General features: G+C 50.2%; 10 protein-coding genes across 10 annotated transcripts; 6 read left to right on the top strand and 4 right to left on the bottom strand.

The window, feature by feature from the left end:
• Positions 1-128: 128 nt before the first annotated feature.
• On the top strand, positions 129-1,039 carry N7481_005293 (glycosyltransferase family 69 protein; the record flags this gene model as incomplete). The annotated part of the gene is made up of 2 exons (XM_057264512.1): positions 129-719; positions 776-1,039. The coding sequence occupies 2 exons, from the start codon at positions 129-131 to the stop codon at positions 1,037-1,039; spliced, it is 855 nt and encodes a 284-aa protein (XP_057122232.1).
• An 820-nt stretch (positions 1,040-1,859) lies between these two features.
• Positions 1,860-2,699, bottom strand: N7481_005292 (HPP family protein; the record flags this gene model as incomplete). The annotated part of the gene is made up of 2 exons (XM_057264511.1): positions 1,860-2,354; positions 2,493-2,699. The coding sequence occupies 2 exons, from the start codon at positions 2,697-2,699 to the stop codon at positions 1,860-1,862; spliced, it is 702 nt and encodes a 233-aa protein (XP_057122231.1).
• Positions 2,700-3,457: 758 nt separating this feature from the next.
• Positions 3,458-6,676, bottom strand: N7481_005291 (uncharacterized protein; the record flags this gene model as incomplete). The annotated part of the gene is made up of 4 exons (XM_057264510.1): positions 3,458-4,229; positions 4,280-5,967; positions 6,043-6,355; positions 6,429-6,676. 4 exons carry the CDS (start codon positions 6,674-6,676, stop codon positions 3,458-3,460), a joined length of 3,021 nt encoding a protein of 1,006 aa, XP_057122230.1.
• Positions 6,677-8,644: 1,968 nt separating this feature from the next.
• On the top strand, positions 8,645-10,016 carry N7481_005290 (uncharacterized protein; the record flags this gene model as incomplete). Its single annotated transcript, XM_057264509.1, has 4 exons — positions 8,645-8,931; positions 9,002-9,437; positions 9,490-9,684; positions 9,735-10,016. The coding sequence occupies 4 exons, from the start codon at positions 8,645-8,647 to the stop codon at positions 10,014-10,016; spliced, it is 1,200 nt and encodes a 399-aa protein (XP_057122229.1).
• Positions 10,017-10,931: 915 nt separating this feature from the next.
• On the top strand, positions 10,932-12,569 carry N7481_005289 (Proline-specific permease; the record flags this gene model as incomplete). The annotated part of the gene is made up of 1 exon (XM_057264508.1): positions 10,932-12,569. The coding sequence occupies one exon, from the start codon at positions 10,932-10,934 to the stop codon at positions 12,567-12,569; it is 1,638 nt and encodes a 545-aa protein (XP_057122228.1).
• A 135-nt stretch (positions 12,570-12,704) lies between these two features.
• Positions 12,705-13,809, bottom strand: N7481_005288 (homocysteine S-methyltransferase family protein; the record flags this gene model as incomplete). The annotated part of the gene is made up of 3 exons (XM_057264507.1): positions 12,705-12,845; positions 12,912-13,202; positions 13,282-13,809. The coding sequence occupies 3 exons, from the start codon at positions 13,807-13,809 to the stop codon at positions 12,705-12,707; spliced, it is 960 nt and encodes a 319-aa protein (XP_057122227.1).
• A 540-nt stretch (positions 13,810-14,349) lies between these two features.
• N7481_005287 (uncharacterized protein) lies at positions 14,350-16,227 on the bottom strand (the record flags this gene model as incomplete). The annotated part of the gene is made up of 3 exons (XM_057264506.1): positions 14,350-14,828; positions 14,892-15,474; positions 15,544-16,227. 3 exons carry the CDS (start codon positions 16,225-16,227, stop codon positions 14,350-14,352), a joined length of 1,746 nt encoding a protein of 581 aa, XP_057122226.1.
• Positions 16,228-16,561: 334 nt separating this feature from the next.
• On the top strand, positions 16,562-18,630 carry N7481_005286 (putative pyruvate carboxylase; the record flags this gene model as incomplete). The annotated part of the gene is made up of 3 exons (XM_057264505.1): positions 16,562-16,614; positions 16,672-17,650; positions 17,719-18,630. The coding sequence occupies 3 exons, from the start codon at positions 16,562-16,564 to the stop codon at positions 18,628-18,630; spliced, it is 1,944 nt and encodes a 647-aa protein (XP_057122225.1).
• A 397-nt stretch (positions 18,631-19,027) lies between these two features.
• Positions 19,028-20,074, top strand: N7481_005285 (putative inositol 5-phosphatase; the record flags this gene model as incomplete). The annotated part of the gene is made up of 1 exon (XM_057264504.1): positions 19,028-20,074. One exon carries the CDS (start codon positions 19,028-19,030, stop codon positions 20,072-20,074), a length of 1,047 nt encoding a protein of 348 aa, XP_057122224.1.
• A 3,827-nt stretch (positions 20,075-23,901) lies between these two features.
• On the top strand, positions 23,902-24,200 carry N7481_005284 (uncharacterized protein; the record flags this gene model as incomplete). Its single annotated transcript, XM_057264503.1, has 2 exons — positions 23,902-23,979; positions 24,081-24,200. The coding sequence occupies 2 exons, from the start codon at positions 23,902-23,904 to the stop codon at positions 24,198-24,200; spliced, it is 198 nt and encodes a 65-aa protein (XP_057122223.1).
• Between the last annotated feature and the right edge of the window lie 3,781 nt (positions 24,201-27,981).

Raw genomic sequence — 27,981 nt, 5'->3', positions numbered from 1 at the left:
TCACCCTTTCCTAGCCCACATCGATCTTGGCAGCGTTCCCATCTAGACGCGTATTCACGTTCACGTCGCTTCTCACCCAGCATGCCCCTCAATCTTTCATTATTCTTGCCTTCCGGCGTCCGTTCCTTATGATCAAACTCAATCCTTACCCTCGTACCTTTCGCCGAGTGCTGGTCCGCAACCGCCTCCTCCGATCCCTATTTATCATCTTCGCCCTCTGGAATCTAATCGAGCTCCATCTCATTCTCCGCAGCATCTCCGAGACCGACCATGACCACAGCTATCGCGAGAAACCCCGCCAAAAAGAACGAATCTACATCGCCAGCATCAACTGGAACAATGAACACATCATGCGCAGCCATTGGAGCCAGACATTGATCGATCTTGCCTGGAAGCTCGGTCCTGACAACATCTACATCAGCATTTATGAGAGCGGCAGCTATGATAATACCAAGGGTGCCTTGGTAGAACTGGATCAGGAATTGGCTCGCATGCAGATCCCCCGCAACATCACTTTATCGCCCGTCACACATCAAGATGAGATCGCTGCCCCACCGGGAGATCATGGTTGGATTGCCACACCCTCGGGGAACAAAGAGCTGCGACGAATCCCCTATCTATCCCATATTCGGAATCTGAGCTTGAAGCCTCTCCAGGAACTTGCAGCGCAGGGAATCACTTTCGACAAGGTTCTCTTCCTCAACGATGTCATTTTCACCGTAAGTACTCTTCAATTCTATCACGCATCAAGCTCTTCAAGCTAACTTGGATTCAGCCAAACGACGTGTTCGAGTTACTCAGCACAAACGATGGAAACTACGCCGCAGCTTGCTCACTCGATTTCTCCAAACCACCCAAATACTACGATACCTTTGCTCTCCGCGACGCGAGTGGCCATGAAGCTGTCATGTCAACTTGGCCATTCTTCCAAGATCCGGTGTCTCGCTACGCCATGAAAAACATGTCCCCAGTTCCAGTGACGAGCTGCTGGAATGGCATCGGTAAGTCAAGTCAAGTCTTGCCTTCTCATCCCATTTAACGAGAGAAAGTTGCAATGCCCGCCGCACCCTTTACCGCATCCAAACCCCTCCAATTCCGTGGAATCGCCGACTCCCTCGCAGAATCCCACCTCGAAGGCTCTGAATGCTGCCTGATCCATGCGGATAACCCTCTCTCGAAACAGAAAGGTATTTATCTCAACCCGCTCGTGCGGGTGGGCTATTCCGGCCCGGCGTATGTAGCCGTGAATCCGGTCGTGAACTGGCTTACCCCGCGAAGGATTTTGCAGGGTTTGTGGGAGAACCGACTCCGTCGATGGACGAGTCTGGCATGGATAAAGGAAAGAATTGTTCGATCACGAATTTCCCGTTGGGTCGCGTTATCTAAGGAGAATAGGGAGCCTGGGTCCTATTGCGTTATAAATGAGATGCAGATTTTGCATCCCTATGGGTGGTATCATGTATGATTCCAAAGGTTGTAGCTTTCTTTTTTGCATACTGGAGTTAATGTTTATGGGCATATTAGTCTTGGGATTTTGTTCGGGGAGCTAATTGTGAGCGAATCCAGAAGTTTTCTTTTTTCATGTTGAAATTCATTAATTTCCCTTTCCACCCCTTTTCGTATATATCATTAAAGCACGCTATATGTAGTGGGTATATCGAGATTATGATCAAAATTACATCCAAGTTCCGCATGTCGCACATCACGGTCGATGGAATGTGGCAAATGCAGGGTGCAACCAACTTGCAGCACGACGACAGTCCTAGCCCTTCTAGGTACCGGAGACATCCGTCCAATAAGTTCCGGGTTCAAAGCACGACTTAACGACCAACCAACCGATTGCCCAAGAGACAACCAATTCAAACAGACCCCTTCGGCAACTTTTCCTGCGAAGAACCCGCATCCCCCTTCTGGGGCGAAGGGGTCGGCGCAGACACAGGCGCAGGAGCCGCAGCCTTCGGTGGGGCCGGTGCAATCCAAAAGACAGGGTACCGACGATGCAAATTATTCAACAGCAGCGCGCATGCCATAAGCAGAGTCGAGGAGAGCAGGACCACAGGCAGGTAGTACCAAGACAGGTTCCAGACCTCGTCGTTCGTGGCGGGGAGTAGCGCGGTTGCACCGGCAGGGGGGTGGGTGGTTCCGGTCAGCTGCATGACGACTATAGCCGTCGCGGTTGAGAGGGATGCGGCGAGCCAGCGCAGCGATTGGAAGCGGGCTTCGTCGGGCATGAGGCTGAATAGCTTTGTTATGCAGATTCCGATTAGGGCGCTGAAGAAGTGGCCGAATATTAAGGCACGGGGTTGCGCGAGGGGGCTTTCGATTGCGCCGAAGCAGAGGACTGCCGATGCACCCTAGTGTCTATCATTAGTGATTGAAACTATATATTGAAATTCATGTTGGAAGTTGAAGTATACGTCAAGTGGTGGCGATGTCTATCCAACAAAGGCCGACTCGGAGGGATGGGGAGTGGCGACGGGAGTTCAACTTACATATGAGGCAATGATCAGAGGTACATGGCGCGATGTGAAGTATTCTGAATAATTAAATAGAGCCTGTACCACCGAGAGACCACAAAATGCCGCGATAAAAGACCAGGCGGCGACTTGGTATGGTGGGAGTGGCTTCACGGGTTCGGCGCGGTAGCCGAGCCAGTGGCTAACCCACGTCGGGAGGCGGGATAGACGCGAAGCAGACATAATTAAGAATTTTAAATACGCTGGGAAGGCCAAGAGCTCGGAAACAGGCGGTTTAGCACGCGATGTCTCGAAAGAAGAGAAAATAAATGCACGGAATGCAGCGATGCAAAGGGCGTTGCGCTAGTGCGATTTGGGACGAGGAGAAAAAGTTCGTGCGGAGAAGGAAATGCGTGCGGAGTTCAAGTTGGAGACATCGGGGGATTCCGATGAATGCACTTTTAGCATAGTACTATAAGGGGAATTGGTAGATAAATGTTGGAATGTAGTCACTTGATTGACTTTGGTTCATCGAAACGCCATTTAAACGTTGCTATTCATGCATGCTCTCAATGTCATGAGTTTTATCAAGGGCATTTCGTCGTTTGTTCCGTTCGGCCGTGCGGGGATACTTGACTGCCGAGTATGGTGCAGACTCGGACTATCCCATCCATCGCAAAATGGGAATCTTCAAAAGCAGACTCCCTCTATACTCATACATCCTTTAATTTAAGCTTTTTAAGCGCCTGGCATCTCTTGAAATACTGGTCCCTGCGCCTCTAGTGTCAACATGCCATCTCCATATAACACCCCCATTGGCTGTAGATAAGGCTGTCAACAACTTCGACTCCCTGCAATTGGGCGGTGCGCTTAGCTTTGATAAACGACTTGGGGAATCTTTTTTAAGGTTGATTGTATTGGAGAGTATCTGAAGATGTGTAGGAATTGTTGAAGCGAATTCTCAATTGTATGAAAGGAGTAGAAAGTGATTATAATATACATTATACAGCAAGATCATGCAGCAGTTCTCGGCTGACAATGTGCGACTCGCCAAGGGTGCCCTTCATCACGAGCACCAGATCATCCACCGCACCCAGGAACTTCAGGTAAGAACTGACTGCCACGCAGAACCGGCGATAGTTTTCATCCCGGATCAATTCCTTACTCAACGCAATCTCAACCTGGTGGGCCTTCCAAAACTCGAAGCAACGTTTCAGTAATGGAGTGGGAAGAACTTCGGGGAGAGGATCTCCGGTCTTTAAAGCTTGCTCGACCACGCCGAGAACAGCCATGATATCGCCGACATTGCGATGGTCGAGGAGACCAGCGTGGTGGGCAAGTCGGGTTTGGAATTTCTCGGGTAACGATGACGAGAGGAACAATAGGCGACCGATGTGTTGATTCAGTTCTTGGCACAGTGCTTTGACATGAGCGAGGCAGTCGCTGTCAAAGTGTGAGCTAGAAAATTCCAAACGCAGCAAGGCAACGGGCCCATCGAGAGATGTCAGGGTCTGGGCAAGGTCAAGGGCAAGTTGCTCGGCGACGAGTCCTTCTTCGCGGTCGGGCTGGCCCCAGCATGAGAGCAGCAAGGCATAGTGGTCGGACAGGGATCGGAGTGCATTGGATAGCGATTTGCAGATGTGACGTGCTGCTGAGGGTGGCCGCGGGAAGATTTGCACGATCAGAGCGGCAGTAGCTCCCACCAACACGAGCACAAGTCGCCTCCAGAAAACGTTGTATCCCCAGCCAGGATTACCGTAGGAAGGAATGTGTCTAGGATTTAGTTAGTCATACTCTCGGTCATTCCAGAGCAGGTAACTCACGTATCGTCGTAGCTGTAGCCAACGACCAGAATGCAGGTCGCGCCGCACATCATGGTCGCCTGCAACAAGACCAGTGGCGCAAACAAACGTCCCCACATTAGCAACGTAAGCACAACAGCCATCACCGCAGCTAAGCCGTAGGGGTTTCCATCCCCATTGCCCGAGCCAATATACCATGCTACCAGGCCCGCAAGACCACCAACAACAGTTCCGATGGCACGGGAGACAAATGAGAGTGAAAAATCAGACATGTAAATAACGACACTAGTTTGAGCCATGATGAGCGCCCACAGGCCCTTCTCGCGATAGTAGAAGCCCGCGCTGCTGGGAATAACGGCGGGGATTCCACAAGCGATAGTGACAATCACCATACGCAGCGCGTACATACCCTCAGGGCAAATAAGCCAATGGTAAGTGCCCAGTATAGCCTTTCCAAGTCCACTGCGTTGTTTGACTTTATAACCTCGGCTGATACGCAGACTCTGCTGGGCGGCATTGATCTGCGCTTCAACGACGTCGGGGTCGGGATAAGGCGATTGCGCAGCTTGAACAGGAGCAATGGCTTTCTTGTGGAAGACCCAGTTGACCGCATAGCGTAGACCGCGTGGGAGCCAAATACGGACCTTTTGGCGTTCTTTCATCAGAGCCACGAGCTGTGCGAGCACCTTTTCCCAGCCGTCGACCATGCTTAGAACTTGTTCTTCAAAACTCATTCCCATCATAATACCCTGGCCTCGGCGCATGGTTTCATCGCCGGTGTCTTTCAAACGGCCATCCTCGCCGAAGATTTCTGCATATGTATCGAGGAGCCGTTCAGTAGTCTCGGAAGCAAAAGTCGACCGGAGTCCCTGCAATGTCTCCAATATAGAAGCGCTGCGCTCACAGAGTTCGTCCATGCGTTTCTGAGAAGGCTTTCCAAACCAGCGTGCAGAATTGACGGCATATATACAATCCGCGATAACAGTGCTCGCCTCCTGGCAAACGGGCAGGATCTTTTTGGTTGGAGGCCGAATCGCCTCGAGCATATCCATGCGCATAGACTCATGTTCTGGGCTTCGCAGGGTCTTGATCAAGTTGACATTTTCCATGAGCTGGCGCATACCGATCTCTCGAGGTCGCTGCTTCTCGCTCTTCTCCGATTCCGACGATGACGGACGGTCTAGCGTGAGAGAATTTAGCTTTTCAACCTTTGCTTTCCCTCCCAAGCGAGCGATATGTATTTCCAATAGTGAGAGACTACTCAACAAGGCTTGTCGCAATGGCTCCTTCAGGCTCTTCACATCGTCCGCGTTCCAGCGGCCAACAGAGAAGTCAAGCTGCAAAAAGGCCAGTGAAGGCTCCATCTTCTTATAAGCAGCAATGGTTTTCATCTTCAGCTTTTGCAAGCTTTTCAGATCCAGGGGGTCACCCTCCAGTAAACTGGCATATGTGACATCAGTGGGGCCCTTCAGTAGCCGCACGATACCTTCCATGTCCTCCAGAACGGCAGCGGAAGTGGACTTGGGAAAGAACAAGATCGAAGAAACCAGGCCAATACCGATTCCAATGGCCGCGGGTTCAACCAAGACTTTGGGAATAGTGCCGGTGAATGAAGGGAGCAGTGGTCCCACGGTCAAGAAGACATCCATGCTAATTGTTCCAAAAATCTGGAGCAAGACAAACTTGGGATTTTGAGCTCGCAGGCGTGCCTGTGCGATGGGGGGTCAGCAAACTGAGATTCATCCATTTAAATTTGTTTTAGTTGGCGAAAGATGGCAACTCACAAGGAGATAGACCATCAGACATATCAGAGAAAAATAGATGACTGTCACACGGACATCCAACATCCGGCCTTCGTAAACCAGAACCTGCTGTACAGATGCAAGAGGCTGGCCAGTTGTATTAGATATGGAATAGGCCTCTTGACCTAGGGCCTGTAGCTGAGCATTAGTCTCAGCAGCCGGGCGGGCAGCCAGAGCAGCCTTCATCGCGATGACACCCCAGGCCCAGCCAAGAGCCATGCCGAGGATGAGGGTGAAGGCTCCCAAAATAAAGATGAACACGATTCCTGACGGAGGAACCATGAAAAGAACGAGTCTAAGCATAAGAATTGAATCAGCTGATCGTGTCGCGATCGTCGCACAGCCATGCTACATTGTGTACAACTCACGTCGCGAAAAAGGTTGCGGTCCCGATAGTCTTCAGAGACGAATTGATGAAGATCAGTAGCGATGCGACCCAGGCGGCCATGGAGCATCGGAATAGGACTTTCAGATCGCGCGCATTAAAATGGTCCAGCCATCCGGGCAACTTTCGCGATTTTGCGACCGGGGATGTCTCCTTGACCGGAACAGGGTCCTCCTCGGTGGTAGCCGGCGAGGAGCCGCCAACGGCATCTTGTCGGATCGGATCAGACATGAGTTATTAACGCCGCCCCGGCATCGGGATTAGGGGAAGTTAAAGAGAGAGAATTGGCGACTCAAGGCGCGTAGGAATAGTTGTGACAGGAAGGAAGAAGTCAGAAAGATCTTTTCCCCGGGGGAATATAGAGCATTAAGATTTCCGAAAACCCTTATTCCGGGCGTGCACTGTCCAATTGTGGGTGGATGAGGGGAAACTGGGCCAATGTTAGCGAATTCCGGTTGAAACCCACGCTATTGACGTGGATGGGTGCACTGATCGGCGTGATTGAACGCGAGTGTTCCGATGGTCCAACGAGACTGTGATCTGACTGGGGCAGAAGATGCGATGCTCGTGGGATGCCAAGGATGATCCACCGGGAATGGCGAAGATCAGCATGTGACTTGACTTGGATGATTTATGCAATTCTACGCATTATTTAATGAAGAGTATCCTTAGAACTGTGATGCCAGTTAGAGGTATTGAATCTATTGAAACTACTCGTAGTAGCTACTACCAGTGATAATAGTACACTTGATCTTGCTGTCTGTCGTCACACTGGCAGTGGACATGTATCGTCCACATGTTTACACCTACCCTAGGTTCCCACGGGGGGGTATCCATACATATCATCCTATCGATTCCGAACCAAAGAAACATGCCACTAACCGAACTCTAAGTCATTTCAAAATTGTATAAGTGCCTGGGCCGATCCGCTTTTGGACGTTCTAGAACTACAATTATTATTTACTAGCAGCCCCAATCTGCTCCCCACTCTGCCCACTAGTGCTAGTTACCAGAAAAACGGGTTGCATCGTGCATGCAAAGCGCCTAGGTACGATCGAAGATAAAAGCAACAATGTACTGGCATTCGACGAGAATACTAAGCATGGGGAAGAAGAGGAAGTAGGGTTGGGTATCGAGAACTGAGCTAGATACAACCTGATGATGCCCAAAACCTAAGGCACCAACAAGCAACAAACTTTTGATTCGTTACACTGGTCGTTGGCATCCAATGGTCCACTATTCCTAACGCCGGCTTTTGAATGGCAACCCTGGATGTCTTCCATGCTCTGACTGTTCTCTGGTCCTTGATTCTCCTGCACTATTGTTCCAATGGACTCTGTGCTATCATGCAAAGGCCTTGTCAAAGAAACATAGATGCCGAAAATCAAAGGCAGCATCAATCTAAATGAAAGAAGAAATCGATCGAAGACTCCCAATTTCTTGAATATAAAATGTTCTTGGGTCTCTCAACATTGCAGTTCGGTCCGAGTCGTTTTATTGGCGGTTCTCAGAGACTGTCCCTCTAGAAGTTTACCCCATCTGGTTCTACCTCGCATATTGGGTTGAAAATGCGGGGTTTGCAATTTCCCAACATTTCAGTCGTGCAAAGCATTGTGTATTCAGGCGTAATATGCTCGATAACTTGAACATTGCAATTCGCAGCAAGGGGTCAATGTATGGGAGTAGAACCCTGGAAACAAAGGGGCGAGAACGATGCAGTGCGGGACTCCATATGGTGAACGCGTTGTTGGTAGAATTCTTACTCCCCAGACTCTTCGATCACTTCGTGAACATATTGATATCAAGTTGGAACTTGAAGCACGCTATGAAGCGACTTCAGGCACGACAATAAATCACATGATCCCAAGGTAGCACATCAAGATCGTGGCTAAAAATAATATTTTGATGGGAATTCCTGTGGGGCGAGGACACAGGTCTCACCAGTCTAGCCACAAGCATGCATGCTTACCCTAATATGCATGATATGAATAGGGAGCCCAGCCAAGCTGCTCCAGGCAGCTAATTTCGTATTCGGGATTACCGTCTCCACAGTGCCTGTTTCGGCATGCCCAGGCCATGGCAGTGCGTACACGTCGTTGGCAATAAATTATAGTCAATATTGATAGGGATCCCCTGAATTTGTTGTGATTGTTGTTGACAGTTGTAACAATCTTTCGGTTCGACAACTCTGTCGACACCATGCGACATGAAGGTGATGGAGTGGCTAAAGCGATGGCCGCCCCTTTTCACTCCGTCTCGGATAAGGCACGGTCAAGTGTGGCCTACTCGAAGTCTGCACTCCACATAAATGGCCAATATGTTGAACTCGACGATTTCAATGCGCCAGCCGACCCAATTCCACCTCAAGGTCGATCCGCCGCTTCCAAATCTTCTCCCAGCAAATTCTACTTCCCTAATACTCTCTGGTCTCGCTTATTTGCTATTATCGGGCTTCTCGAGACATTTTTTACTGTCGGCATTGAAAGGTAGATTAACCACATCATCCATCCTTTCCCCTCAAAGCGCGCCGATCCTGACATGAACTCTTTTGTATAGTTGGGTTTTCATCAGCGTCTCGAGACGGTTCAACGAGTACGACAACAATGACGGTACAATACGACTTCGGTCTTTCCTTGGCCTTTACATCTTTGCTCTTGTCTACGAACTCGCCCTTTCCTACGATGCGCTGAAGCGCAAGAATACATTTCAATTGGTTGGACTTTGCCTTTGCAATTTCGGGCTCTTCGTGTACGGAGTCGTCCAGATGAAAGAGATCAGAGAGACCATTAGTGGTCTGTCAATAAGCGAAGCTTCTGGAAATCTACTTTGGAAACATTACCAGATAGAACTCATTCTGATCCCTGTGTTTATTGGGGTCTGTACAATTGCAATGATTTTCGTGACGTGGAGGTTGCGGGCCGAAAACTCGTGGAATATCTACCAAAGTATGAGCGCCGATTTACAAATGAATCGCCGCTATTTCACATACCAGGTTGGAATCTCCTTTTTGAAAGATGTTCGAATGCTAGCTAACCTAGTCTTAGGTCTATATTGCCCTACTAAAATTCGATTTCTTCTTCATATTCGGTACACAACTCCAAGTCCTACTTGCGATGAACGATTTCAAGGACAACGATTTCATATTGCAGTCCGCTATGATTCCGGTATCTATTGTTATTCTCATCCTGGGAGCCCGTTTCTGTCGATTGGAGAAGAAGAAATCGCTTTCTGTCATTATGGTAAGGACTCTTCTGGTGGCTTTGACAACTCATGCTAATCCCCATTCCAGATTTTTATGCTTGTCATTGCGGGGACTTTCGTATTAATGATTCTACAAACATACTCCTCGTCGAAAAGTAATAACCTAGCTCACTTCAAAGTCTCTCTGACCCTATTTTCTGGACTGGCGATACTTTTACTGGGTATCACCCTTGTTAACATGGTGATCTGCATGGTCAACTTTGGAAAAGGACTGAAAGAATACATCAACCACTCCGATAAGAAGAAGAAGACTCCAGATCCAGAGTACCAGGGAAATGTGGCCGGTAAACAACGGTTTGTTCTCACTTGATGGCACGAACTCGAACCCATGGTTCAGTATGATACAAATGTGAACATGTTTCTTTGCAATGGTTCAATCTATGGATGTAGAGGGAACTCACATTCTAGTAACTGGCCTCGGATTTCCCGAGGCAATCGACCAATAAACTACCCTCTCACGGTACAATCGCAAGCCAATTAGGCGGTTACTATGAAATCCCATGGTGTTCTAGAGTGATCCAGGAGTGCTTTCCTTTTTCATAGGAAGTACCTACAGTACATTCCTCCCATTGTTACTCCGTACAACGACCAGCAATCACCTTCGGAGTTTAGAACCCTTCCTAAAGCAGGGATTGACGATACCTACCAAGCTCCATGTGCTAGCTAGCGGCTTTGGCCACCTCGCTTGGTCCTCCGAGATCTTCAAACGGGCCAATGCTTATGCTTATTTGGCCGACGAATAGCGCTGTGGTTAAGCCCTCCGCCCTCCTCCCTACGGCAGCCCTACCCACGACGGCCCGAGTATAGGCTACATGTTTATTGACTCTTGCGACCGGGCGCCATTTCCACTTTTTTTTTTCAAATCAATCAACAAAATAACGCGCCACGAGGTGCAGCCCCAGAAAAATCTCGTCTTGCCACCTCCGGCCATCGGGCAAAAAAATTTCCCGTTTGGCCTCCGCAAAAAGAATAAAAAGTGGAGCGTTCGGCGCGGCTCGCCCAATAACTTCGTGCTCGGTGGGTGCGATTCCGCGATTCGAAAAAAGACTCCCGATGTCGTGATCTGCGCCGGTTCAAGGTTTCGGAGAAATAACAAAAAGAGCTACATCTCCCAAATGGATTCTGTCTTCAAGTTCTGTCAGTTTTTCACTTGCATGGGGAAGCTCTGAACCTCCCCTCTTCCCCCGGCTCCCTCTCCAAATCGACCTACCAACAACCCAGCAAGATGGAAAAGTCCACTCTCGCCGAGGACACCATCCAGCCCGATCCCGCGAAATTCGACAATTTTGATGCCAACCCTAAGGATGAGCTTCAGATCAATGTTGGTGGTCGCGGTGCCACCCAGCGACGTCTGCGCAACTATCATGTCACCATGATCGGCTTCTGCAGTGGTATTGGTACTGGTTTATTCGTTGGTACTGGATCTGCCTATGCTAAGGCTGGTCCTGCTGGTCTGTTGCTCGCGTACATCGTTGTAGGAATGGTACTGTGGGCTGTCATGCAGAGTATCGCCGAGCTAGCCACCCTCTTTCCGACCGCCGGTTCATTCCCTCACTGGGCCACACGCTTCATCGACCCCGCTGTCGGTTTCTCCCTTGCCATTTCATACGGATATTGTTACACAATTGCGATTGCATCTGAAGTGAGCGCAGCAGCGGTCATCGTCTCCTATTGGAGCGACATATCGCCGGCTGTGGTCATCACAGTTGGGTTGGTGCTGATATTGGCAATCAATTTGGGAAGTGTCCGGTTTTATGGAGAATCAGAAGTTATTGGAGGAGCCATCAAGGTCCTCTGCTTCTTGGGATTGGTGATCGTGTCTCTTGTTATCACCTGTGGTGGCGGACCAAATCACGAAACGATCGGATTCCGCTTTTGGAACAACCCTGGTCCGTGGACAAACTATAACGGTATTACCGGGCCAGCGGGCCACTTTCTTGGGTTCCTATCGTCCTTTGTCAACGCCTCATTCAGTTTTATCGGTGTCGAGACCGTCGTCATTTCTGCCGCCGAGTCGGTCGATCCTCATCGTGCTATCCCAAAGGCTGCTCGCCGCGTGACCTATCGCATTGCGTTCTTCTACATCCTCGGTGCGCTCCTAATTGGAATCATTGTTGATCCACGAACCTCTGCTCTTACCAATGCTGCTTCCAACGCGAAAGCCTCTCCATTCGTCATTGCAATTACCGAAGCCGGTATCAGTGTTCTACCGTCCATTGTCAATGCTTGCATTCTGGTCGCTGCCTGGTCTGCGGGTAACTCATACTGCTGGGTTGGTTCGCGCATGATCGTGGCTATGACCACTGATCACCAACTTCCTCAATATTTCGGCCGCTGCAATAAGAAGGGTGTCCCGTACGTTGCTGTCATCGTATCCTGGCTCTTTGGCCCCTTGGCCTATCTGAGTCTTGGAACCGGTGGTGCCGCGCAAGCATTCAACTGGCTACTCAATCTCAGCACAGTTGCTGGGCTGATCGCTTGGGCAACGCTCTGCTACTGCTACATCCGCTTCTATGCTGGAATGAAAGCCCAGGGCGTTTCTCGCGATACCTTGCCCTGGGCCGGGCCATTTCAACCATACACGGCGTGGTTCGGCTTCGTTGGCTCAACCATTATCACCCTGGTGGCAGGATTTCCCGTCTTCCTGAAGGGCAACTGGGATACTTCTAGCTTTGTTGCTTCCTACATCGGTATCCCAATTTTTATAGTGCCGATCATCGCCTGGAAGCTTTGGCATCGAACCAAGTATGTGCGGGCCTCTACCATCGACCTTTGGTCCGGCCGTTTACAGGAAGGCGAGATTTCGCTTCGCAAACCTCCCAGCACCACAGTCTGGGGACGTTTTGTCGACTGGCTTGTTTAGTTATTTTTCGCAGATTTGCATATCCATAGCACGATACCACGTCAATAAGACACAGCGATTTTCAATTTCAACACATTGATACATTTATTTTTCAACCGGTTTCGTAGCCAATTCTCTATACATACTATTTTCCATTCATGCAGCGGTAAACTGCTCCCGAAGCTTCGTGATATCCTTGTGAGAGGCTTTGCAGCACCCGCCTACGATGAAATGCTGGAAGGGGCCCTTTGCATTGGCATCGCTGACGACCTGCGCAAGTTGGACTTCCCAGGGGCGCTATTCTCGAGTCAGCAAATCTCTAGTAACGAAATCATGGGACCGCCTATACTCGAGCGCACTTACAACATCCTGATTACTTCCCTGTCCCTCTGGCCTCTCCCAAGTTTGTGTCATAGTATTATAAACCTCTCCATTCGTTCCATCGGGGTACAGGATGAGACTCGGAACCGCCGAGGTAAGACCCGTAGCAATTGCATCCTTCACACAGGCCCCGAATCTGTCGACCAACCCCGAAAGCTTATGAACCTTCGTGCAGTTCATACCGATTCCCAACGGCACAAGGGCTCCTTCCATCGGGCCAATTGACGCCTCAACAACCTGTTCGACATTGCTCCCATCGGGAAGACACTCATCCTCCCTCAGGAAACACACAGGCGATCCAAAAGGGAGCCGTGATTCCCGAGTCATGAATTGCCCTCCGCACCGCACGCACTTCGTCCAACCGCGGCAATGTCTCAAAAGCAACATATTGAATCCGCGAGGTCAAATCCTCCCCTTCGACATTCTGAAACAACTGCAATCTCTCCAAATGCCACCGATAAAGATTTTCCTCATCATCGTGCTCTGCATCATAAAGACCCCCATACTCCTGTCCGGGAATCATACAAGCACCATAAGGCCCAAGGCTCAAAGCGATCTTTGCCGAATCGCGCACTTTCGAAATTTCCGCGACCTCTACCGCTGTCCGCAGGAATCGACCGACTTCAGACGCCGGGATGCCTTGAGGAAACTCGGCTGTCTTTGTGTTTTGAAACCCTCCAGTGTAGATTTGGTAAGTCGCAGTTAAGAGGATGTCCACGCCTGCCTCGCCGAAGTCGGATTGACAAGCTTTCAGCGTTTCGGGGTTTGAGACCAGGAGGTGCGAGGCCCAGAGAGGTGTGTCTGTGCTGGAGAAGTTCACACCGTATTTGTCCTGCAGGGAAGTCCCCAGTCCACCGTCAAGGATTTGTACGGAGGCCATTGCGCACTTTTATGTATGAGTTTGGGTTGTATGGGTGATTGTGGTTGGAAGGCGGGGTGTTGCTCTTTTTGATAGTGTGGGAGATTCCGTTACATAAGCTTTTCACCATCCCCGTCGCCTGTCAAAACAGAGATGATATGCTTTTCATTTGAATGTGCCAGGCATATTATTGGAATTGTCGAGATTTTAGAGGCCTCTATTACACAAGCTGCAGCTGATTAGAGAGCTAAGATTGAAATTAATCAAAAAGGCCTGATCCGGGTGGTACAGACGTCGGAGCGGGGGCATCAAATCTACACTAGTCACGGTAAGATCAAAACAAGATTTGATTTGCAATCCTATTCATTTTAACCCATAGATCGATGTTCAGATATTTATAGTCTAATATTATCTTATCTTGAGAGTGTTGAGCTAATCTAATCTGTTCAAGATTGTTTGTCTACAGCAAATCTGACATGTTCAAACATCAAGTTCTATACCATTAAACTGGAATACCTAAAATGTATATCGAAAGCAGATGAAGCCGAGTACTTCCATCTATCAAGCAAAAGAAGGATGGATCTTACCGCAAGCTCTATCGGAAATTCTTTCCTTCATAAGAGCCTCATAAACATGCGTTGCCCATGAGCAACAAACTTGCCTGGTGTCCTTAGGATCAATAATCTCCTCGACGCCAAACGCATTCGCGGTTCGAACAGGATTCATCAGACGTAGATACTCCTCTTCTAGCTCTTTATATCGCTCCTCTTTCTTTCCAACCTTCTCCGCCTCACGCAACTCATGCCGGTGCCCGACCTCAATTCCACCATCCAGTGGCAGGGACCCCCATTGGCCGGAAGGCCAGGCAACCTGCATGACGGGGTCGCGAGATCCGAGCATCACGCCTCCTGCAACACCAAACACGCGGCGTGTCACCACATTGAAAATTGGTACAGTGGTAGTGTAGTACGTCTTCGCCAATTCAACTCCCCAGCGCATAGTTGCGGTGCGCTCAGCGACGGTGCCGATGGCGTAGCCGGCTAGTTAATGTCAGACTTATTTTGGAAAGAGACAATTGGGGGTTAAGAAGTTGCAATACTTACGGACGTCAAGGAATTGCAGAATCGGTAAGTTCATCACATCGCACATTTTGAGCAGTCGGGTCAGTTTCTGGCTCCCGGCTGCGTCAAGCGCACCGCCATTTACTTCGCAGTTCAGCGAGATCACACCCACAGGGTGTCCTCCCAAACGCGCAAGTCCACCAATAGCAGTCCGACCCCACAGGGAACCAATCTCAAACCAAGAGCCCTGGTCAACGACCGAGGTGATGATTGTTCGCGGGTTATACATGCGAGCTTGTCGGCGAGGGATGATACTACGTAGAGCGACATCCTCTCGATCCACAGGATCATCGCATGGGATAACTGGTGGAGCCTCACTTCCAGAGTTCGGAAGATATCCCAGCACTGTGCGTAGCTGTTCATAACATTCGGCCTCGTTCGCAGCTAGGTTATCGATCGTTCCATTCATACAATGAACCATCGGGCCACCCAAATCCTGAAAATCCAACCCTTCCTCAAAGGTCGCGCCTTCGACAACCTTTGGTCCGGCATTAAAAAGGGCTCCAATATCTGCTGCCATGACTGAGAAATGACAAGAGACCACCCTGGCGGCGCCAAGACCGATCTATACCAACATCATTAGTGCCCGGTAGAAAAAACAAAAAAAGGAATTCCTCTCTTCAGAGCGACATACCGCAGGCCCAACAACAGCACCCAAATTGGGAATTCCCATATTCAACTGTTGAATAACTGGCTTGAACGGAGCCACATGAGGTAGATAACTCCACCCTTCCTTCTTGATAGTTGTGACGCTACCACCCCCAGAACTTCCATCAACAAGCTTCACGACAGGAATCCGCAGTGCAATCGCCAACTTCTCGACGTAGACAGTCTTCCCCGAACTTGCACCATCTGCATGTCCAGACCGAATGCTAAAGTCGTCCGCCGTAAGCAGAACCTTTCTTCCACGGAGCATACCTGCCCCTTGAACATTATTGCTCGGAATAAAAGACACGGGCTCCTCGCGCATTGGAGCGGTCTTCTTCCACGTTACAGTTCCTGATACAGATCCTATCTCAGTGAATGAACCAGGGTCAAGAAGTTGTTCGATACGCTCGCGGACCCATAGCTTTCCTGCTTGTTTTTGCCGCACATAGCCTCTGTGGTTGGGATCTGGCGTTGCGGCAATCTTGCGAAGGGCAGCAATTTGTCCCAAGACATCGGAGTGGTCTGCTGGAAGACGTGATGCTGGGTCTTTCTCCTTCGTTTGTTTCTTTGGTGGGTCTGTGGAGAGATGCGAGGAGACCTGATTAAGACGCTGGGTGGCTTGATCATTGCCATTTGGAGACGACTGCGACAAGTCACTGTCTTTAGCCATGATTGCAATTTATTTTCGAGCAGGACGATATCGCATAGTTTATTTCAGCTTGAAGGGCGAGTACCGGGGTAGTGATTGGAGATTGGACTCGGCAGGGGCTGGGTTAAGATGCGTCCCGCTGAGGGGAAATTGAAGTCGGGGATATCCGAGGACCTCGGCGCGTTTTTGCTGTCGTTTTATAAAGAAAAGTAACTCTGACCTGTCCCAACAAGTCTCGTCGCGCCATATATGTGTCTCTTATACTGCCGATAGTTTTCCTTTTATCGGGGGTCTTCATATATACTGGCTGAGAGACTTTTCTGCGACTGTTGCTACCCCGGACTTTTGTGACGCCATGTCGTCATCCCCGCATTCACGAACCATCAAGCGATTGCTGGTCGCAAACAGGTGTGTCACTCTTAACTACATTATATAATATTAGCATGTATTGATCCCATTCGATAGAGGTGAAATTGCCGTTCGCATATTACATGCCACTCGGGAACTGCCTGAGCCAGTCGAGATCTTCGCTCTGTACACGTCTGATGATCAGTCACACTGCGACATCGGACGCCCACACCATACAATTCAGATCCCATCCGCGTCATCCTATTTGGATATCTCCCTGCTCGTTGATCTAGTACAGAAGCACTCCATTGACGCAGTCCACCCCGGGTATGGCTTCCTCAGTGAAAGTGCCGAGTTCGCGCACCGCATGTTTGCAGAAGCGGGGGCTATTGTGATCGGCCCTGGTCCTGAGAATCTTGCACGTACCGGCGACAAGCTTCAAGCAAAGTTATTGGCTCAAAGATGTCAAGTACCTGTACTAGAAGCCATGAATCAGCCAACAGCCAATGTTGATGAGGCGCGGGCTTTTTCCCATCGGGTTGGTTTTCCCGTTATGATCAAGGCTGTGGATGGGGGTGGTGGACGGGGAATTCGTCTGGTTCACGAGGACTCGGAGCTAGACAGTAGTATCCAGCGTGCCATTGGAGAGTCGCCCTCTCGGTCGGTCTTTGTGGAAAAAGCTGCTGTGGATGGATTCCACCATGTTGAGATCCAAGTTATCGGCGATGGCATGGGACAAGTGCGGCATCTCTGGGAACGAGATTGTAGTGTACAGCGACGCTTTCAAAAAGTTGTGGAATGTGCACCTGCATTGATGAGGGATAGGGATTTGGTATCCAAGATCATTGACTCGGCTTTGAAGATGGCTAGTGAGATTCGGTATCGCTCGCTGGGGACATTTGAGTTCCTGGTTAATGAACAGAAGGGGGAATTCTACTTTTTGGAGGTCAACCCACGACTTCAAGTGGAGCACACTATCACGGAATCCATCAGCGGATTGGATTTGGTGCAGATACAACTTCTGCTAGCACAGGGAGCAACGTTCGAGGATCTTGGCCTGGGCGCGGAGGTCAATTCGAAGACGCCTCCCCGAAGAGTTTTTCAATCCAGCTTCGGTTATGTGCTGAGGACCCAAGCAACAATTTTTCTCTGAGCATTGGAAAGGTGACCGAATTCGTCGTTCCTAGTGGGAATGGGATCCGCGTTGACACCAATGTCAGCACTTCCAATGGGAGTGCGTCAGTAGTGGGATCAAACTTCGATAACCTTCTCGCCAAAATCATTCTCACAGCATCTAGCTGGGAGGCTGTGGTCCGAAAAGCTCAGCGAGCTCTGTCAGATTCGAGAATCTCTGGCGTGAAGACTAACATTGATCTTCTCCGTGGCATCGTCTCGCATCCGGAGTTCGTAACCGGCCATATTGACACACAGTGGTTAGGGCTCAAGCTTGACGAAATCTATCATTTGGGACAACGCATCGCAAATACTCAGCACGGTGGTGAAATAGTCAAATCTATTTCTCAACAATCGTCATCTCAGGCTGGACTACCTGCCTCAAATCTCTTGTTCCGGAAGGGAGACGCGTGGTCTATCACATTGGAGCCACTGCAAAAGGATACCTCTCAGGAACCTGCCAAAGTGGCCCACCATCTTCGTCTCTCCCGTGTGCTTCGGAATGATTTCCCCACCTCCTTGGCCGCGGAGATTGAGTACACAACCCCTACATCCCAGACAGCGATTCCGTATCGAATGCAGCTGGAGACCACCTCGACTGCGGCATCGGCTCTGGTATCTTCCACACACCGACGAGGTGACCCTCAGAATCCCAGACATATTGTGCTACCTCTTTCCGGAAGGCTAATTGAGGTTCTTGTTTCCGACGGGGAGAATGTAGTCGAGAATCAGGTGCTGGCCTTTGTCAAACAGATGAAGATGGAACTGGAGGTGCGAAGTCCCAGGGCTGGAAGAGTGGAATGGGTCTATGAAATGGAGTATGAAGAGGAAGATGTGGCCGAGGGGATGCTCCTTGTGGAACTGGATGAGCCACAGGGGAAGCAGATGCGAGGTAAGCTATGATAGAAGTAGATCAGATAGTGTTTGCATATACCCAAGGGTACATCTTTGAACAGTCAAAGATTCATGAATCCATACTTTAAAGTCACAATATATCAACTAGCATCATTGGTCTAGTGGTAGAATTCGTCGTTGCCATCGACGAGGCCCGTGTTCGATTCACGGATGATGCATTCTTTTTTTTTGTTTTTCCCTCTTCCTTGATTTTGATGCTCTCTCTCTCTCCCCCTCTCCACTTTATCTTATTTAGTGGCTGCACGATCGTGCTTGCCTTTTTTTGCCGTAAACTCTATTGGATTACTTTGGTTGATCCACTGACAAGGCACGTGGTTTTGACGACGTCACCGCTACTTACTTCGCGCTGAACTTGGCCCAATCGATTCTCCAACCCATAGCCGGCATGGAAGATTTGAATCTCTACATTTTGACAGCGAACTGTGCGAGGGATCGTATCGATGTGGATCTATTCGCTGACCACTTTTTCGATCCCTTGACGAAAGCAGGGCGGGGTTTCAACGCCCCAGAGCTGATCGTGCTCTCTCTTCAGGAAATAGCTCCCATCGCCTATTCTTTTCTAGGCGGTTCATATCTGATTCCTTACTTTGATGCCTTCGTTCAAACGGTCAAACAAGCTACTGCGAAGCAATTCAATGAGTCCTACGAGAGTGTGCTCAAGGACCATACAGGTATGACCGGTTTGATGGTCTTCGCCCGCGCCGATGTCACAGATAGGATATCCTGGATTGACACCGCGCACGTCGGAATCGGAGTTCAAGAGATGGGCAACAAGGGCGCTGTTGGGGCTCGTCTAGGGTATGTGGTGGACGACCATTCGGCCAAAACCGTGGACTTAACCTTTGTGGCGGCTCACCTGGCTCCCATGGAGGATGCACTGGAGCAGAGAAATTTGGACTGGCAGAGCATCGTCGAGCGCCTTGTCTTCTCACAGCAGCACCCTTCAAACAGTGAGATCAAACATGGTGGACCCAGTGAGGGAACAGATGAGAATGCCGCGCTACTCGGGGGCCACCGATCACCAGATCAACCGGAGGGCACCCGCAGGGATCTGTTTGCACCGAATTCCTACCTTTTCCTGGCAGGAGACCTGAACTACCGCACATCAGATGTCAGTCCGTCCAAGACTGATGCACTCCGGTTTCCTCGCCGGTTCGTCAATCGCGAGGACATCTTGCACTATTCCCACCTTCTCAAGGGGGACCAACTGATGCGGGAGATGCGCCAGGGCAAAAGTTTCCATGGGCTCTCAGAGGCGCCTATTGACTTCCCCCCCAACATACAAATACTCCGATGCGGCCCGCCAAGCGGCTCGGCTTGGAGTCGACAGTGGAGATGCCGAATGGAAGTGGTCGAGCCACCGTTGGCCCAGTTGGTGCGACCGTATTCTCTTTCTGGACACGCCGTCTTGGGCTGGCCAAGATGCGAGTGATCGACGGGTCAAACCTCACACGTACGACGCGCTCCCTCTGTTTCCCCAGTCGGACCATCGCCCTGTCGCGCTGGCTGTGTCTGTGCCTCTGCCTCCATCTTTGCAACACACATCCTCGTCCGAATCAGATCACATGAGCCCCTCCCCCCGAAGGGTTGCTCCATTCTTAATCGACCCCCACTGGAGGTCTCGACGGGATACTGCCCGGCGGAAGGAGGTAGCGGTGGGATTGCTGGCCTACCTGGGCTTGACATGGGAAGGGAACGGACTGCTTCTTGCATCAACAATCGGGATCATCGGTGCATGGATAGTACTTCGTTCGTTGTGGGATGTCTGAGTGGACGATGCGCCGCAGCTGTATAGCATTTCGGGATCCCGGCTCTTTTAGGGAAGATCACAATAATCCTAGTCCTTTCTTTCTTTCTTTTCTTTTTTCTTTCGACAGGGTGTGACATTGTAGACAATCTTGCAGGCCTCGGCATCGGCCGAAGGGCAAGAGGCACAAAGCGTCGGCAGTCTCCAAAAGCCCTTCAAGCCTCCAGCCGCGGGTCAAATGAACGTCCATCAGATAACCCTCCCTTTCCACCATATTTTCACGCCAGTCCGCATCAGTCCGCATCGGTCCAAATCCAGCGACGGGCCGAAGGAAGAGGTAGCGCAGGGTTCACTAGTGGCCGATTTTCCAAGATTTCCCTCGTCTCAAAACAGTCACATGAGGCGGTCCCAAATGGTCTGGCCGCCTCGCTGGCTGTTTGGTGGCTGGGGTTGCGGAGGCATGAGGTCACCGATATTCGCTGCTAGCTACCTACCAACCTAGGCCCCCAGGTGGCCCAGAGCTCAGAATTGCGCGCTTGTCATCAGCCTGGCTGCAGTGTCGGCCTGATTCCTGCTGTCATAGTAAGGTTTACAGGCCCCGGTCACACGAGAGGAGTGTGACTGTCTAGACGCCCAGGCTGCGGCGGTCCAGATTCAGAGGCTCGTGTTCCACCACCCGCCTTCTGCGCCTTCGATTGTCTTCTAGACTCTCCTTCTCTCTTCTTTCTGCCTCTTTCTGTGCCTCTTCGGTGCTCTCCGCCGTTATCCGTCGTCTCCATCCTTGGGCTGGTACGGTTCTTTTGGTGCCTGACCCGCTGGTCCGCACGTTCTTTTGCGGTCCGCGACATCCGATTTACGGGTGTCTGTTGGATAAACACTGACAAAGTGTTATAGGTGTGTTTGTGTGTGTGTGTGTATGTGTGTGCAGTATGCAGACATACTAGAATGATCAGTTCAGTCATTTTTGGCATGCATTCGGAGGTGAGGTGGCGCTGAGGCGACAGCTCTCCAAGGCAGGAAAGGGCCAATGCAGAGCGAGCTCCGCGGGGGGGTGCCGTCGCAACCGTAAGATTCTCAAGCGCAGAGCCGTAAGCCACCTGAGCCAGTCAAGTGACCGAGACTGAGCTTAATACCCTGGGAGCACATTGGACATCTAACGTCCTTCCCGGTTGCCGTTTCTAAGCTGTGCGACACGCGGTGCTGACGAAACTGTAATTTGCCATGGCTCGGCAGGCGGGGCATTAAGCAACAAAGAAAGTAGAGAGAAAGAAGAGAGTGATTAGAAAGAAAAGGGACAGTCATCCGAGGGTTTCAGTCATAAGTCAGTATTCTGTACAGTGTACAGGTTTGTAGGTGAAATTACTAGTATACCCTAGAACATCCAGTGGCAAAATCACCGTCAAGCTTTATTGAGTGCCGTAGCTGCCAAAAGGATGCCATTGCCTAGGCTCTAGACTAGAAGGACGGCCGGAAGACCGATCTCCAGACTCCGTTCCTTGGTTTTCGTTTTTTTTTTTTTTTTTCCTCATGCATTTTTTCCCGGAAGGCTCCACCTCCAATCACAAATGACAGGAGTGACAAGGAGCTAATTGATCTACGAATCAAGACTTCGAAAAGGCACAGAGCAGAGAAGCTGGCACTGGCACTGGCACTGGCAGGGCTGACCAACCCATGCCAAGTCTGTTGGTCATCCCAATGCCGATATAAATGCAAATATCAATGTACATGTAAATGCAGCAAATGCAAATACTCGTACCAATCAATACCAATGCGCAGGGCTCGGAAAGGTGCAGCCCTGGACGTGACCGAGACAGAGCGTACAAACCATTGGCAAACAGGCCCGAACGGGTTAATCCACAAGAGCTAGGCAGACTAATGCGCGAGTGGGTGCGCGGTGGGGATTCCCAGTTTTCCAGAACACTGCCCGATGCGCATGTCCAGACTCAGGCTTGGGCTTAGGCTCAGGCTTAGGCTCGGATTCAGACTCGGATCCTGGCAGGATCGCGCAAGTTACAGAATACGGACACGCTTGTGTTAGGGCATCAACTCGAAACAGTTGGAAATGATGGGAATTGAAGGCGGGAAGAGCCCCTCCGCCCCTTTTTAGCGGCTGCTCTCTACTCGACTTCGCCTCTACTCTACACTCAACACTCAACACAGAATCCCCGACAGTCCTTTCCCCTAGGGATTGAACTGCCACGTCGGCACTTTGGACCGCTCGTTCACTCCGGCACTTAATCTGAGGCACGGGCAACGTTGGGAGACCCCCCCTCCCTCGGTGTATGGAATTCAGTCAGCTGTCCAGAGCTCCACCGGGTCCCTGCAATCAACCATCACGACGGGCTGTGAGTCTGTGAGTCTGCGAGTCATTCCAACGCGATCCGGCCCAGCGCGCGCATTCTTTTATTCCCAGTCTCTGTTGCCATTGGCCCACCCCTTCTAGTCGGCAGGGCGTCATGCATCGACGACCAGCATCTAAGCCGATCAGAAACCCGCATTGCCGGGTCGAAAGGATGGGATCGGCCGATCTGGCCTGGTGTGCGAACGGAGCCCATCTGGCCAAAGTACGGGACCTGTCACTGACAGCGCGGAGGAGATGACAGAAATACGGAGGATGTGCAGTTGCAGAGGACAAAGGACCGAGAATTGCAGTACCGAGAACTGCAGTACGGCAGTACTGGAGTATTATTCCGTAGTAGTAGCCAGCACCAGTAATCCTCTGTAGTAATTGGAAAATACTGTAGTACGGAGTAATCAGAAAACGAATCAATCAAAAAAGAGAAACAAAAAAGCAAATGGAAAAATAATAATAAGTTTCCGAAAGGAAAGAAACAGGGGGGGATACAGAGAGAGGGAAGTCATCGAAAAAAAAATAAAAAATTAATAATAATAAATATTCCCCAAAAGAAAAACTGGAGCGAACAACCCCAGTCTACAAACGGCTTCAGACCGTAACCCGTAACAATGGAACCCTAAAAATTCTAGTTCATTTCCATTTCCATTTCCTTTTTTTTTTTCTAAAATTCCCTCCTTTTTTAGGTAGAATGGCAGCTTGAGCCTCTTGAGATATAAACCCCCCCTATTGCCCACTCCCCTTCCCACCCCATTTTTCCTGCACCAGTACTACCTACGAGTATACTACTTGACTACCTGACTACGACTATCGAACTACCTGAAAGTGAACTTTCTCTCCCACATTCACCCACAGCCTCGACGTCATCTCTCTTCCCCCCCCTCTCGGCCAATTTTAAAGTTCCAAGCCTGCTTAGCTTCGAATTTCCTTCCCCTTTCGGAATTTCTTTAAGATCAAAGAGGATCCCCTCATCCGCACCGCGACTTTCTTCACCTCCGGACGCTTCTCGCCTCTCTTCTCTTTGCTCAACACCAGACTCAAGCTTCTTCGCAACCACCTTCTCGTATCAACGACCCCGGTCCATTCTGCGACTACAGCCAAACCTTACTCCATTACCACCACATTCACCACAACCACAACCACAACCACAACCATCACCATGTACTCTTGCGCAAACCAGCCCCGCGGTTGCCGAGGCCGCGTCAACCGTCAAGGAAGCAAGTGCTCGGACTGCGTGGTACGTGTTAATCTATGCGCGACGCCGACGCCCACGGGCACCGTTACAACCAAGCATATTGGGCGCAAAGAATGAGGCAAATGTATACTAACTACTTCTAGACTCTCAACCTTCGCCGTCCAGCATCCGCCTCTCCCTTTGCCCAACCTCGCGACTACAAGCGCGTGCTCCCCTCAGAGCGCCTCAGTGCAGTCTTCAAGCCCGAGGACCTCGAGCTGTAGAGGGTCAACTCCCCCCTCCGGAACCAAGGCCTGTTCTCTTCGCCATGCTCCTCCGGATACAACAGGGTGACTGGGTTGTGGACCTTCACGGACTGGTTTCCGTGGACTTTCCGCCCACCCCATCCCATCTACATTTCGTCTTCTCATAATGCATCTACCGGGCGTTTGTCGACTTTACTCCACGGCGGCTCTCATCTTCCTGCGTTCTCATTTTTCACGTCTCTCGCTACATCGGGACTAAATGCATGTCCTCCGGCGCAAACCCAACCTCTCTCACACACCCACCACTACACGAAGGAAAGAAAAGCCCCACATCAACGCGAGATGTGTTTTCTTCCTTTTCCGCTCGATTCTGAGTTGGTGGGAAACTGAAGCAATGACGGTCGTTCTGATTCTGATCTTTTATCTGCATGGAGAATAGATCTATCTGTTTTCTCCTGCGTTTCTTCTTATGCATGGCTACCATGGAAATCTGCCACTGGCGGGCAGTGGCGCGAATGGCGGTCGATCGGTGATCGATCTTCTTTTTCCTTCCGTTTCCTTTTTTTCCGCTTGCGCATGAGTTCGTTCATATTTCGCCGGGTTCTTTTTATCTTTCTCCCTATGTCGTTTCTATGCTTATTTTCTTTGTTTCCGCGATGCCATACCCCCAATTCTGCGATTTAATGCTTTACCGGTTCCCCATGATCACCCATGATCTTTTTTCCCTAGGAGAGTTTCCACTAGTTTAGATACCTGCATCATACATGCATGCATGCACTGCCTCTTGACTCTGACTCTACTTCGAATTCTGTCCTCCGCTCCGCCTCTCGACCCCGTACTGTAATTTGACCATTATAAATCGTGTCGTCACTGTTCAGGTAAATATCACAGCCAGGGAAGATCACAGGATGACATCCATGTCAGCCGTTTCAGTGACTGCACATCTAGAACGACCTATCAGTCGATCTCAGCCCCCGAGAACTATATTTATCGAAGCAGCCGCAAACTTAGATCCTTCGGCCATAACCTAGTAGCAGGTGGAACCGTGGAATGCATCTTTTCTGACGCTGAAAGGTTTCATAACATTTGCCAAGAGACCAACCCCCCACGTTCCTCATCCGTCATCGTGCAGCCAATACATGGATGCGCCTCATCCTCATGTCGGGGTCGGGAGTTGGGGGCCGGGGGTCGGATTCTAATGGCCCCATTGTCATCGCCGCATGCCGTCGCCGTCGCCCTCGGCCGCCACAAGGCTTTCAGTGGAGCCTCCAGCTGAAAAAAAGGGTTTGGCATGAAAAAGAAAAAAAAAAAGCAGTGAAAAATACTGAAAAGGGAAAGACAACCTTGGAACTCAGGTCAGCCTTGGAAGCTTTTTAGTTTACATTTTGAGGCTGGGCACTAGGCAACGGCCGTAGGATCTTTCTCGGCTTACCAGTACTAGTGTACTTGGACGGACACTGATTTGTCCGGATATCTCGGTACGATATCTCTACGGGGGCTTCCGTATGAATGCCTTATGCATTATTCTGGTTAGCAGTTACTCCTTATGGAGTACTACAGAAGGGGCCAACATTGGGGCCAAAAACCACGGGACACATTCGAGGCTGACACAATGCCACAGTCTTAATTTTATGGGACTTGGCCGGAAAAAGAAACGAGAATGAAACAGGACACGCGTAAACAGACTATATTTAAAGAAAGAGAGAGAGAAATGAACTCATAATTAGGATTATACTTTGGTCTCGTACCTCGTTCTAGAAGATTGGAATGGAACAACCGAGGCGTGTTTCAGCCTTCAGCCCTGGAGCGCTTCTGGAAGCGACTAGCGACTTTAATCTATCTGACATCTACCCAAGAACCCACACTCTAATCAACCCAATCAAACATGCATTCGGGTTTTATTGAAATTTGAAGTGATGGGAGAACCGGACGCAATTACAATCAGCCATGTGATTTTATATGGCCAGGCTGATTGATTAGGGTCGGACTGAACAAATTTCAAGTTGATTAATTTACTTCCATCATCGCAGTCTGAGCTCACATTCTTCTTGTAGCCGCACGCTCTCATTTTGCTCTGAAATTCCTTGGAAACTCCTTGGGCCGCGAAAGACATCAGAGCCCAGCCCCTTAATAGAATAGGCTCGAGGGTTCGAGGATTGCTGCGAACGATCTCGATCTCGATCGTCTTTGAAACACCTTCCCCCCACCCACTGGCACGCTCTGCATTGCGTGCATTCACGGTATGTTTGATCTTCTCCCAATGCTACAGTCCCGGGACAAAGTGTCAAACTCCCTTACATTTGGGGTCGATGCTTGAAATTACAATCATCTCGCGTGCGAGATTCAATGTACAGAGTAGAGTAGAGCGGGTGGGGACTTTTTCGTGTTTTTCATCAAAGTTGGAGAGAAAATTCATTAAGTCATAGGTCTTTAATTTACGCCATTCAAACGGTCGGCCCTTCCGAGGTGAGTATGATTGCATTTTGATTCACTTCGCCGATTTTTGATTCAGATTCAGATTTGGGTTCCGTGCTAAGGGAGTTTGTCTCTCGTTGGAGGTCCGGCCCTCGGATCCCAACATCCAGTGCAGGTTCTTAATTCCAAGACATATCCCACTTAGATCCCACTTAGATCCCACTGTGGCTGCCTGGTTCCTATGACTATGACACAAGTACTTCTCGTTCCTGGACCTGGTGACCATCCCCACACCATCCAACCTCGTGGAATGCTTGGCTCTGTTCTGTTCTGTTTTACTCTGCTCAACGTGGTTCCGAGAAGGAGACAGCGAGGGAGAGCAGTGGATTGCTGATCCCAATCCATTGTGATGTAAAACACTAGACCGTGGGGCCCTCGTTACTCTTTTCCTTCCAGTGCTTTTTTTTTTCGATTCTTCGCTTCGCCCCTTTTTTTTTTCGCTGGCCTTGCGACAAGCGGCTGCCCCGCTCAGCCACAGTCCGATCAGTTCGCTGTTTCAGGGTGGACTGTGGGGATGGAAATAAGTCTCCACATCCTTCTTCAGGGCACCATAATTGGTAAGATGTGATGGTGATCGTTTGCACTGCTGGCTGCTGGCGCGGGTTTTGTCGGTGTGTGGCTTGGGACCTCGCGGATCTCTAAGCTTGTACTGAATTACGGGGTTCAACGGTTATGCGATTACATGAACTATTGTATTTTTTGGTAGGTAGATTTCGATTGGGATTTCGATTGGCGATTGGCGAGTTGCGAAATCTCTACTCCGTACCGAAGGTAAACTTTGAATTTGTTTTTATCGGTCCTTCGAGACGCGAGGCAGATTCAAATTACACCGCATCCACCATTGCATTGTGTCATGCAGATGGGACTATACATCCATGTTCGTGACGTCTTCGCCTGGGGCCGTCTCATCAGATAGAAATGTATCCATTCATATCATCATCATCAGTAAACAGGCTAATGTGCTCGGGCTTTCGCTCGCACCAAGTGGAGTCAGCAATGGTCTGCACAATCCCCTGATCTCCCACTGGCCGCGAGCCTGGGGTTGGGCCGCGAAACGACCCTGCCTTTCGGCTGGTTATGAGCTCATCCTGTAATCTCGGTCTGAGAATAAGATGCGAGCCCCCCTGGTCCTGGAGGCTGGCTGTCACATACGAGTATGCCAGGTGGGCCAAGGGGGCCATTCGGAGAATTTCTATTCGGCCCTTCTGCCGTCTGCCGGGAATCGGGCCCCTCCGTTATCAAATCGTTACTACAGTATTCCGTACATAACGTGGCCAACTGGCAACAATGATCCTGGGAATTTCATGTTGATTCCTTCGGTGGA

This window comes from Penicillium waksmanii, assembly GCF_028829765.1.
Source record: "Penicillium waksmanii strain IBT 27052 chromosome Unknown utg000005l:1.0-5232799.0:1.0-5237142.0, whole genome shotgun sequence".
Taxonomy (NCBI): Eukaryota; Fungi; Ascomycota; class Eurotiomycetes; order Eurotiales; family Aspergillaceae; genus Penicillium; species Penicillium waksmanii.
Note: the sequence above shows the minus strand (reverse complement) of the source record. Positions and strands in the feature narration are given on the sequence as shown.